The sequence below is a fragment of the Pagrus pagrus genome (assembly GCF_965226575.1).
Source record: "Pagrus pagrus genome assembly, chromosome: 9".
In the NCBI taxonomy this organism is placed as follows: domain Eukaryota; kingdom Metazoa; phylum Chordata; class Actinopteri; order Spariformes; family Sparidae; genus Pagrus; species Pagrus pagrus.
In genome coordinates this window covers 2,134,527-2,146,959 of record NC_140193.1, presented here as the reverse complement: position 1 = coordinate 2,146,959, position 12,433 = coordinate 2,134,527, and the positions used below count along the sequence as shown (strand labels likewise).

Below are 12,433 nucleotides of genomic sequence, written 5' to 3'. Positions count from 1 at the left end.
TGCAGTCTCTTCCAGGACTCACCTGTAAACTCCCATGGATGAAGTAGAACCTGCTGAGGCATTTTTTGTTCCAGCTGGCATGTTCACAGTCCAGATTGCAGATTTGTTCCACATCACCGTCAAGGTTGGGCCACCAAACATATTTGCGAGCTAGGACTTTGGATTACACTATGGTGCCCCGCGTGAGTCTCTTTTAACACTGCCCTTCTCATCTTTAAGGGTACAATGACTCTGGTCCCCGATAAGACACAACCTTGCTCTGTGGACAGCTCATTTCTCTTTGTGAAAAACACCCTTAGGATTCATGGAGTCGTCATCTCCTCCCTCCATGCTGATGGAAAGTCAGGAGAAGTCTCGTAGTCCACAAAACATTTCTGTGTTGCAGCGTTCTCCTAAACAACTGAGGTAGCTGGAGACTTGTTTACAAAACGGAAAAAACAACCAAAGACTCACATCAACTGGCTCCAAACTGCTCCTCTGACTGGACTGAAGTGTTTACTGTAAGTTGCAGAAAACACCTCATTCAGACGTCGTTCAAGTTTCAAGCAGAATTTAATGAGAAAAGATGCAACTTACACCCTCGACATGCGGTCGAGCTCGTGCACCCACTTCAGACGGGTAACATGCTAACACTTCCAACACTTCCAAACTTGGATTACAACAGGAGAGCTGTATGGAGCCATTTCTGTTTTACTTTTTCTTTTCTTTTTCATTCTTTTTTCCGTTTTAAATCGAGTCTCCAGCTACTTCAGTTGTTTAGCAGATTGCTGCAACTCTTTCTGTTTTTCTGTGAAGCTCCAGAAATGTTTTGTGGACTGAAAAGAACTTCACTGCCTTTTTATCAGCATGGAGGGAGGAGATGATGACGATGATAATAATTTAACACAGTCTCCATCCTCACCTGCAACATGTGATGTACTTTGTCTGTGTTCAAGGCTGTCTCTCCTCGTCCCTCTGCGTTCAAACACTGCAGCAAAACGCTGGAAAAGTCTTCATGATCAACGTCAAGTGTTGGATTTTTAACTGTGACTGAACTATTTCCTGTAATCTTGGTCTTGTCTAAACAAAGTTTGTTTACGTGCTCTGGTATGTCCTTGCATTCGTGTAGATCCTCAGTCAGATGACGTGATCATCATCAGAGTACATTCACCAACAGTGTGTTACATCCTACACACACTGTTACACGAGGCTCTAAATGTCAGAGGACGAAGAAGAATTGCTTTAGTACAAACACCATCGATAACAACAGACAGTTTGTTTCTGTTGTATTCAAACACACAGTCAGTGACTTGATAAAACTGTGCGCTGAAATATTGAATAAAAATGCAGGAAACTTACCAAACAGGAGACGGTAAGCGACTGACACCGTGAGCATTCCTGAGAGGAGAGCTCAGAGCGGAAGTGAAAGCCTCAGATTCGCTCTTCATACAAGTCTTTCATAAGAACTGCGGCAATAAAGTGTAGATATCCTGTCAAGGTCACTGACGCTCTATAAATAAGCTGATCATTAACATCCCAAGTTCTTTGAGTACTTGCAAGTTATTTCCCTTGTAACAGGATGTAGGAAGTGGAAGACAGGGAAATCTGGAAAGCGACAGGCTATCAGCAAACTGCGGTCAAGCCCACCTCCACTCCAAAAATGCCCGGTCAAACTAGCCCCCAGTTATCTTGTGGTGCCTGTATATACTACGTATTACGGTAATGCAGTCCAAGGACAGAATTCAAAATAAAAGCACTGACCTATGACTGCAATTTGAAATTTCACATTAATTAAGTTAGTCAGTCTGTTATTTCATTGATTAATTAATTGAGCGATTAGTGAACTAATGAATTGAGCATTTAAGGAATTCATTCATTGATTATTTACGGTCAATCATTTTACCAACCTAATTCTGATCACATTGAAGCCTTAGAAGATGGAGGCCGTGGCATTTCAACTGTGTGAATAATTAGAAATAAAAACAAACACAATATCAGGAGCCTCTGATGAGGAATTTCAAAATTAAAGCCCATTTAATATTCAAATATTTTCAATATTTCCCTCAAATTCAGGTTTATGTTAAAGGAAGCCACCTGTTTCCACAGAGTGATTTTAATTCAGAATGATTGTACTCCACCTCAGAGTGTCACTCGTATAATACCAGGAAGTTCTGATGTGGGATTTCAAAATGTGATCTATAGACGTGTTTCTGTCTCCACTCTAACTCCAATAGACTGAGTTTATCACTCCGCCCTCAGAGTCATCACTGGTGACTGCTCTTCCACTCATCACTGTCTTCTATATGAAAAAGTTGGCTGGGCACCTTTAACAGTAAGACGTGGCAGCCATTGGTTTCTGTTTCTTTTTAAAACCTTGAAGGGCAACATGCCACCACCGTCACAGATGGATGGCCGTACACTTTTAAATAATGTGAGATCGTCAGAATCAGCACTGTGCTTTTGTCTTTCTGCTTTCTTGCACATGTAAGGAGACAGAAACATTTGTTTAATGAATTTTTTGATGATTTCTCTTGAACCTTGGCATTGTCTTCCCTTTCTTTTTTTTTCAGATGATGGTTTTGAACCCCTGTTTGTTTTCTTATTTCTTTGATGTGCTGATGATGTGCTCGGGATCCAGTTTGTTTTCTTGGTGTCTTATAAGGCCATGCGGGCCGGGCATACAAGTATGCATGACACAATAATAAAGTCATTCATTCATTCATTGTAAATAGAGGTTTAGTCCTGTCCTCACATCAATCACACAGGTGACGCTTTCCGTTCTCTGGATTTGAGTGGAAGCATCCAGTTTATTCTGAAGTACGCTGTTTTAGGCACAATTTTGGTTTACGCACAACTTCTTCTGACCATTTTTTGTACTCAGTTTTATACATAGTAAAGTGAAATACAATACAGTAAATCAAATACTTTTGCAAGCACCATTGTTTAATTATTAGAAAAATCCCCACACTTTGAACACAAACCCCAACATTCAGACACACTGACGATACAGAAACACTCACTGGACGCTCTAAAATAAATAAGAGACAACACAGTTGTCTTTGTCACCTTCTACTATTGTGTTGTTGTAGTTATTGTCTCTGGAAACACTGCGACGCTCAGCCCTCCAGACCGAGACTTCAGTCAGCTTCCCCCCAGAAAACAGCGTCCCTCCCCATGAGTGAGAGCCAGACAGCGTCAGATGTTTACTGATGGTGATTATGTAAAAAAAAAAAAAAACGTAACTTTCACACTTTCCAGGATGTTTGGTGGGTCAGGATCTCAATCACAACACATTATAACAGCATCCATATGATTATAAACAGTCAGCAGGTACATGTCTAGATTAACAGGTGGACACCTGGGAAACACGTTGAAAAACACACACAGATATCAACATCACGATGCGTACCATCCATCTCTTTTGGTTCTGCAGCGCCGCAGGCTGTATGAATTGACACAGTTGAGCACCTTGACGCTGCGACTTGAAACAGCGCTGCCTGACTTCCCGCCTGAGGAATCATACTGACAAACAGTACTGTGGATACTGGGCGTGTGCAGCATTATAACAGCTTCTTACTGTAGGATCACTTTTTTATGAATCATCAGCAAACAGAGTAGGATACACACAACAGACCAGAGGTATGACTATCACAGCATACCGTTTGCTTTGTCTGGTTGTTTATTCGGCACCATTGTTTGACTACCAGCTAATGGACCACAGTTAAATGTACCTGAGTTTATCTGAACAAGTCTTCAAGGGATCATTTAGTCCATGTGCAGTAGTTCTTCAGCTTCAGTTTTTCCCTCCCTGACTCAGTTCTGATCCAGGTTGTCATACTGACTTCTGACTCTCTGAGGTGTCGTCTTCATTTCCATTTTCTTTTTTCAACAGTTTTTCTGTCTCCCCTGGAGCAGCAGCAGCGTCCTCATTGGTGTTGCTGCCTGCAGTACTGCAGCTCCTCGTTGTGGGACGGTGAAACACAGCGCCAGTCCCAGTTAGTGAAGCAGTTTCCTCAGATCCATTTCCTGCTGAGAGGTTGGGAAGAGCATGAGAGACATTAACTGATTTTATTATGATTATTACTATTATAAGTTGTTATTATTATTATTATAAGTTATTAGGTTTGAATGATCTCAGTTGCCATTTTCAAACTAGCTCGCTGCCATCAACTAAATACAGCTCACCCTCTTCCTGAACTGGGTCTCGGGCAAGTTCTGCTGTGCCTGCACCTGCGCCTGCGCCTGCGCCTGCGCCTGCGTCTGCATCTGCATCTTCGTGGCAAAGGTACAGTTGATTAGTGATTAACGTATTAATTACATTTATATTAAATAAACAAATGGCTGTAGGAATGTTTTCCAGTGGTTAATGTTGATTTATGTAGAGTTTTCCAACTGCATGGCGTCCAGATTTTGTGCAGGTGAGAGTTGCTCAGATTGATTGAATTTCTGAGTATGAAACATACTGAGCTCACCTGACATGAAGTATATTTAGTCATATATTAGTGAAAGTTTTTCACCTTTTTTTGCCTCTATTGGCACATTTTCATCCAATCTTCACCAAATTTTAGATGCACACAAACAAATCTTATCCATCTGTCTTTGTAATCACTTCCTGTTTATCTGTAATTGGTTATCAAACTTTTGGAGGCGTGGCCTGGTGCACCTGGTGTGTGACTGTGTCACCCCCATATTCCACTGGATACGGTACGGCTGCGTTACAGCTCCGCCACGGCGGCGGAGCTGATCCGTAACACTTTAGTCTATGTGTTAATTTCCACCAGGTCCGCTGCGCTGCGTGTCTGCTGCGTGCCAGCTCCGGCAGTCCGCAGCCCTGCGGAGCAGATACGCAGGACTTCTATTCTGGCGGACGCCGCAACACAACGCAGCAATTCAGCCGAATTTAGCACAGAGCAGACAGGAAGTCAGACACGAAACAACAACAAGAAATCCGGTTGATTTTCAAAATAAAACACTCCGTGTTGATACAAACACAAAAACCTCAAAAAAGAGACAAATACAAGCTCTTCTTCTAATCTGTCGGTCGGGAACACTTCGTGTTGTTGTGTTTATAACACATACAGATAACTGCGTTCGTGTGTGATTATGTAATTATCGCGGGAATTCCTCGGTTTCGTTTCTCCAGCTGATCGGCGGAGCTGCGCCGTAGCGGACTCAAAACGCAACTGGTGGGGGTTGCCGGACGAGGACGACGGAGCACAATCGTACCGGAGCCGTAACGCAGCCGTAACGTAGCTGTACCGTATCCAGTGGAATCTGCGGGTTAGCAGAGATGTACGAGTGCAGATTTCTTTGATGAATTCAACACTTTGTGAGTGAAAGCAGCAGATTATTCTGGTTCTGATTCTTATAACTCTTTGATAATAATTAGTTATTAGGTTTGAATAATCTCTGCTGGCATTTTACATCATCAGCTTCATGGATTGCTCCGGTGAAACTAGGTTGCTGCCATCAACACAAAAAAACTGCTCACCTTCAGCTGTGTGATGAGGGTAGAGAAAATGAATGATTAAAGTATCTATAGTGAATTTCTAGTAAAGTTTGTCTAAATAAACCAAATGACGTGACTGAAATGAAATTAATGTATTTAAGCAACGATGCCTGGAGAAAAAAAATGGGTAACATGTTGTCGCTCTTTGTTTTTCCTTGTTGTCTCTCTGTTTCTTGTAGCCTGATTTTGGGTTTGACTTTGACATTCTGGACTGACGGCACCGGGCGGGCGCTCTACACACAGACCAGAAATAATAATAATAATAATACATTTTATATGTAAAGCACTTTTCATTAAGTAATCTCAAAGTGCTACAGAAACCAGAAACAAAATAAACAAAAGACAAAGAGAAAGATCAGACACGTTAAAATCAGCAGTAGATAAAACAGCTAAAGGAGGAGATTAAAGTGCAGAGAGAGAATAAGAGAAATAAGAGGATGTGTTGGAAAATCGCTGACTGAAGTACTATTCAGACCATGTACGACGTCAGATTGGGTATGTAGCGACCAGATGTTTGCTAGATTAGCACAAATTTCTGCTTACTGAACATACTCAACTCCACTTTACAGTTTCAGCCTAGTTGTGTTTATTCACATCAGGTCACATGGTTTCTGTTTGGTGTTTGAGTTCATCCCGTCCCACTAGTTGATGAAACATAAAATAACAGAACAGAAATCAGCGATGATCACTCACGTTGCCTTCTGCACCACACAAAGACACCAGCAAGGACAAGGATGACGAGGACAACAGATACAGTTATTCCAGCCCCATGATTCCTCTCGTTTCCATCTGTAAATCAGGAGAAACAACAGATAAACGGTTACACCTGCTGCACAGGAGCTTCTATGCCCGTCCTAGAGCCTACAACAGCCAACGAGTGATTATACAGAGAAGTCACCCACTCTCTCTTCTTTCTCTTCTCTCCTGAGCCACTTACAAGCCAGCCTCCAGATGATTGATGCATCATGTAGCCAATGAGATTTCAAATCCAGAACTAAACAGTTTAACAAAACTCTGCTCACCTTTTGTGGTGGTGTTTTGTGAAGGAGTAGAGACGCTTGGTGTTTGGTTCGGTGCATCTACAGAGACAGATATCAGTTTATGTAGTTTTATGCTCTTTGTATTGGCTGTTTTTCCACCTCAGCACCTGTTTTTGACTATTTTATCTGAACTATAATGAGTTTAATGCTCCTGTTACTCTCAGGCAGAGGTATTATGAGGTCACAAAATGTTTTTTTGACCAGGTGCCTGAATATTTACTCAGGAAAGCATGTGCTAAGTGTTCATTTTCAGTGATGCCGTCAATAAATCTGAACTTGGACCATGTAAGTCTAAGTTATGCGGTGCCACAGCTCATAGGGGTAGTTACAGGTCATGCAGGTTTACCCCTTGATTCTACCGGACATGTTTTGTTACCTGTCGTCTGTTACGCTACTTCACATCCAAGTAGTAGCTACGTAGTTAAACTGTTTTGTTATCTGTCTGTTTGAGGTGTGTTTATTGTTAATATTTCTGACTGTATAGTGCTGTAGAGCCCGAGTCAGCACTGGGTGTTTTATTTTGAAAATGAACCTGATGCCCTGAAACGTGCTGTGGGTCACAAGCATTGTCTAGGACGACCACAATCAGCTCCAGGGATCATATCCAGAAGCACTTGCAGAGCTTCTGACAGCTTTAGGAAAATAAAACGCAGCTTATAACCTTTCAGAAGAGCCCCAAACCATGCCTGTACTCCAACAACAGCTTTGCATTGACTTTGGGCTGGACTGGGATCAGATGTTTAGGAAACTTAACGTTAATTTCCAGGACTAAAAACAGGTTGAACACATTTGTCAAACGTCAAATCAAACAGGCCATAATTCATTGAAACCAGTTCCTTATAGTTTATTCATAATTAAATTGCTGAACAACATCCCCGCAGATGCTTTCAGGCCACATGAACTGATCTGAATGATCTCTCACCAGCAGCAGCGTTGATCTCCACGGTTCTGTTGATGCTCTCTTGGGAGTGAGGGTTGTAGGCGACGCAGGTTACAGACTTTAACCCCGTAACATTGACAGAGCTTATGAAGGAGAAGGTTTTCTCTGTTGGATCCTTCTGCAGGGACGTCTCAGCACCCTGCAGGTCCAGCTGTTCATCGTTGGCTCTGTTCAGACCCTTCCATGATACTTGAGCTTCAGGGTATCCTCCTCGTGCTCTGCAGGTTGCACTGTTGGCTGTGTTGTTAACGGTCAGGTCCAGATCCCGGTAGGGAGCTGTGAGTGTGACAGAAAGAACAACCAAGACATTTACAGCACTTTGATATGAGGAGAGTTTTATTGAGGTTTGGTGTAAAGAAGCTTCTGAATTTACCTGAAACCTGCAGCATGGATCTGCAATGTTCTTGAGGTGGTTTGGAACCAATCTTAACTACAGCAAAGTATGTCTTCTGATCATCTTCAGGAGAAATGTTGTCAAGTCTGATGGAAATATTTCCAGAACCGAACCCAGAATCGAAGACTTGAGTCCTGTTCTCGTATTTGTTATTTTCTATATGTTTTATTTCCCCATCATCCCAGTGAAAAAAATGTTGTTCACCTTCCTGCCAGTAAAACCATTTGAGAGTCGGTCCATAACCTGGGAGTAAACAGGGGATCAGGACGGATCCTCCAACAGTGGCATTGAGAAGCTGCACTGAGATGAGACCTGTGATGTGAGCTAGAAAAGAAAACATTTGTCAGTGAAGGAGAAATAATAAGTCCCAAAGATCAATAACATGAAAAGAAAAGACCCAGAAACTTCACGAGGAGAAGGTGCGTACCTTTACAGAAACTCTGAGCCGGACGTACAAACATTTTGGAGAATAACTGGATTAATTTCAGATCAATTGTCGACTTTGTTAACACCAACATGTGGAAGGTCAACAAAACAGCCCAACTACAAGAACCAACATTAACAACTTCATCTCCCGACCATCCGAGGAAATGTCCCCACAACAACTGGAAACTCACAGGCTACTTGTGCACTAAGGGCCTGTGACCAAATACCAATTTTTCTGAGCTCCGGCATCTTCAGTCATTTGTTCCCCATGAGAAGCAAGCGCTGAGCGCTCCTCTCAACTTTTCAGAAAGACGCTGTTGACTCTTTTTCTTTTTTGCTGGCCAAGGTGATATTCACTGTATTTTTTCTCCTATTAGTTACATCATGCACCCGATGTCTAGATGTCAAATAAAAAACAAACAGGAGAAAAGCTAGAAGGGATGTGAGAGTGAGTTTATAACCTCGCCGTCTGTATGAAAGTTACAGAGGCGAGACGGCGTCTGTGTGAATGGAAAAGCCGGCAGCGCAGGACACGAGTGTGTCGGTCTGATGGCGTTCAGTCCGACAACTGAGCTCGATGTGAACTGAGTTACCACCGAGGACGTCGAGTCTCAAACACCACTTGCTGGCCGAGCACACAGCTGATGCAGAGAGCCCTCCTCCCCTCGCCAAAGGCAGACCTTTGTTTTACGATGAGATAACATTCAAACTGAGACGTGCATCGCTTTCTCACGTTGGGCGCAATAAAAGTCAAAAATAGCTTCACTCTCTATCTGTACATAATGCCTGTCATCATTAATGCTCGAGGCGCCTTACCTCATCATAGAGCTGTAGTTTGCATTTGACTACAGTATGACAGGAGGAAGGAGAGGTAGTTCCTGTCGGCTGGGTATTATTCAGACGAGATGCTGCTCAGAGCATCTTTCTACTGAGTGTCTGCACACTGATACTAATGAACTGAGCTGAGCTTAGATATCAATCTTTTAATATATCCTAGAAACAGACCTATGCATCATTACTTGTTTTTGTACTTGAATGTACCAGCTGCTATAGTAGCCTAATTTCCCCTTGGGCTTTAATAAAGTCATCTATCAATATTTCTGTATCGATCCTCACACATACTTGTTGCTCTTTGTGGAGCTAATGATGCGACGTTAGCTCACCTGGCTCTGTTGTTAATGTTACAGAGAAGCTCCTTCTGCCTCGACAATAGGTGTGTCTGTTGATTCTGGTTGTAAATGTTCCTAACAGACAAGCCCTGTGGTACACCCACTAATTTGTTTTCTCCTCTAAATAAACACTGTTGAGATTCATAATGCTGCCTCTGGTCTAACTCTGAGCGTGGATCACATTAAATTTACCACATTTACCTCCTTTCTATTCTTATCTGAAGCCAATTAATTTTCCTTTGCATTGCTAATAGATATAATATGAACCTTATATTTCAGGTCACGTCACCCACTGCCATTATAATATGTTATTATATCTTGCGTAACACACTGATCGTCTTCATGGTGGGAAGTGAGACTGTGACCGCACACAAAATTTGAATGCATGACAAGTTTTAACCACATAAAAAGTGAAGTGTTTTCATTTGATCAGAAGAGGACGGGAAGTTTTCAAGACCCGAACTAGAGAGAAAAGATTAAACCATAAAAGCACTTAAAGAGTCGTCCCTGCTGCCCTGAACTCAGAAACAAATCAAGATCACATCCAGTTTACAGCAAAGAAAGTCTGACTCATTTGAATGACACCTTCGTTTGAAACGAGCACAATCATTCAGGGGCGTTTATGTTGCTACATACTTGAACTTGACAAACCACTTCTACCTGTAACGTGCAGTCGAGGAATACATTAAAAAGCAAAGAAATATCTCACCACACAGAAGGACAATCGGCAGGATCGTGGAGGACATGCTTGGACTGCCAAACAAAGATAAAGACTGTGATACAGTAGCTGTGTTATCATGAACAGAGAGTCAGAGCAGGTTAGATGGGTGCGACTGTTTTTAAACATGTGAAATGCAAATATAGAAAAAACATGATCAGGAAGTATTAGGTAATAGTTCAAAAGTCCCGATCGTATCATCAGTGTTTCCTGTTTCCTTCCATCCCAATAAGTGTGCCTGTTTGGAAATGAGATGACACCTACCTGGTTAAATCGTCTCACAGCAGAGCTCAGCTGTTCCTCCGCTGCCACCTTCACCTCCGAGGGCTGTAGACAAAACACAGGCAGCTCAGTGTAGCTCAGTGTCTGAAGGAGGAGCCACTCCTTAATCATCTGCAGCGGCTACAACGGGCAGGACTGGACTGAAGTGTTTACTGGAAGTCAATAACACTGTAATGTCACTTTAAATAGTTTCTATAACAGTCAGGGTTCCCACAAAACATTTCTGTGTCGCAGCGTTCTCCTAAACAACTAATAATAATCTATAACAGTCTCCATCCTCACCTGCAACACGTGAAGTACTTTGTCTGTGTTCAAGGCTGTCTCTCCTCGTCCCTCTGCGTTCAAACACTGCAGCAAAACGCTGGAAAGTCTTCATGATCAACATCAGGTGTTGGATTTTTAACTGCGACTGAAATATTTCCTGTAATCTTGGTCTTGTCTCAACAAAGTTTGTTTACGTGCTCTGCATTCGTGTAGATCCTCAGTCAGATAATGTGATCATCATCAGAGTACATTCACCAACAGTGTGTTACATCATGGACACGCTGTTACACGAGGCTCTAAATGTCAGAGGATGAAGAAGAATTGCTTTAGTACAAACACCATCGATAACAACAGACTGCAGTTTGTTTCTGTTGTATTCAAACACACAGTCAGTGACTTGATAAAACTGTGCGCTGAAATATTGAATAAAAATGCAGCAAACTTACCAAACAGGAGACGGTGAGCGACTGACACCGTGAGCATTCCTGAGAGGAGAGCTCAGAGAGGAAGTGAAAGCCTCAGATTCACCCTTCCTAAGAACTGCAGCAATAACGTGTCCAGGTCACTGGCGTTTACGGGCCGGTCATTAACGTCCCAAGTTCTTTGTTATTTCCCTTGTAACAGGATGTGGGCAGTGCAAGAAAGGGAAATCTATAAACAATAGCTATCAACAAAGAGCAAGATGGTGATTTGATATGATCCAACCCAGCGATCAGGAATTCATCCATGTATAGTGACCAAAGGAGGGCAAAGAGTCACAGTCAGTCGCAAAGTCTGAAAAAGTTTGGACAAAAAAGCACTGACCTGCAGGGAGGAGGAGGACTGCCCAGCTAACCGAGCTAACGGCAGCTAATGTTGCCAATTATTGCCAAGAGGGATTTTACACCGACGAGGAAGTTTTCATGGTGAATAAGGTGCATGCATTAAAGACAATAAACAATAAACAAACAAACAGTGACTATAATATATACAATATGAAATATGAAAAATAAATATGCAAAAATATTTCCCCCCCGTAAAATATAATCCACATCAGAGTCCTGCTCGGAGACACAAATCACTGTGGTACAAACAGACAGACTTAAAATGGCTGAATGGGCACGGCCTGTACCGCGTGGGGATGCCGTGCCATGTGCAGATGACTAATAAACGAGCGGATGATGAAATGTCTTCAGGTCATGGAAAGCTGCCTGAAGCCAAAGACAAAGAGGAACTAACCTGCAGCTTTTCCAGTTTGTGTGCTCTTAATAACCTGCAGAGTTTCTTGTCAACCGCAGCCCGGCGAAGGTGGACTGGACAGCTAACTGCTAACGGCAGCTAACGTAGCAGCAGCTGGTTACTTTTGCAACAATTAAAGCTATTCGTCCGTCAAGAAACTTTGAAAATCACAGAGAGTCAGGCCGAGGCCTTCAGGAGGAAATACACTAAATATTTTCCCCCGGTAAAATATAATCCACACCAGAGTCCTGCTCGGAGACACAAATCACTGCGGTACGAACAGACGGACTGACTGGGCACGTCCTCTACGTAGTGTCGTCAGGTTGTCTTGAAAGAAAAAACATTTGCGGCGTTGCATTCAGAGCAGAGTGAAACCAGAGCTCTGTGCTGATACACAGTAATGTTTCTGCCCTGCCTTCCTTATCAGGACATGAATCCTCTGTTGATTCCCTAAAGTGCTTTGTTCGAGTGTGTGACATTCTTGTTTCCCGCCC

At 42.6% G+C, this 12,433-nt stretch overlaps 1 protein-coding gene across 2 annotated transcripts; it reads right to left on the bottom strand.

The window, feature by feature from the left end:
- Positions 1-2,948: 2,948 nt before the first annotated feature.
- On the bottom strand, positions 2,949-12,251 carry LOC311262286 (CD276 antigen-like). 2 transcript variants are annotated; one of them, XM_084361563.1, is made up of 9 exons: positions 11,168-12,251; positions 10,740-11,017; positions 10,440-10,502; positions 10,167-10,210; positions 7,842-8,186; positions 7,451-7,744; positions 6,182-6,277; positions 4,165-4,251; positions 2,949-4,008 (listed from the first exon to the last, which is right to left on the bottom strand). In XM_084361563.1, exons 4-9 carry the CDS (start codon positions 10,201-10,203, stop codon positions 3,812-3,814), a joined length of 1,056 nt encoding a protein of 351 aa, XP_084217689.1. In that variant the 5' UTR covers positions 10,204-10,210; positions 10,440-10,502; positions 10,740-11,017; positions 11,168-12,251; the 3' UTR covers positions 2,949-3,811. The 2 variants fall into 2 exon arrangements, with proteins under 2 accessions (XP_084217689.1, XP_084217690.1); XM_084361564.1 differs by having other exon boundaries at positions 2,949-4,005.
- Positions 12,252-12,433: the final 182 nt, after the last annotated feature.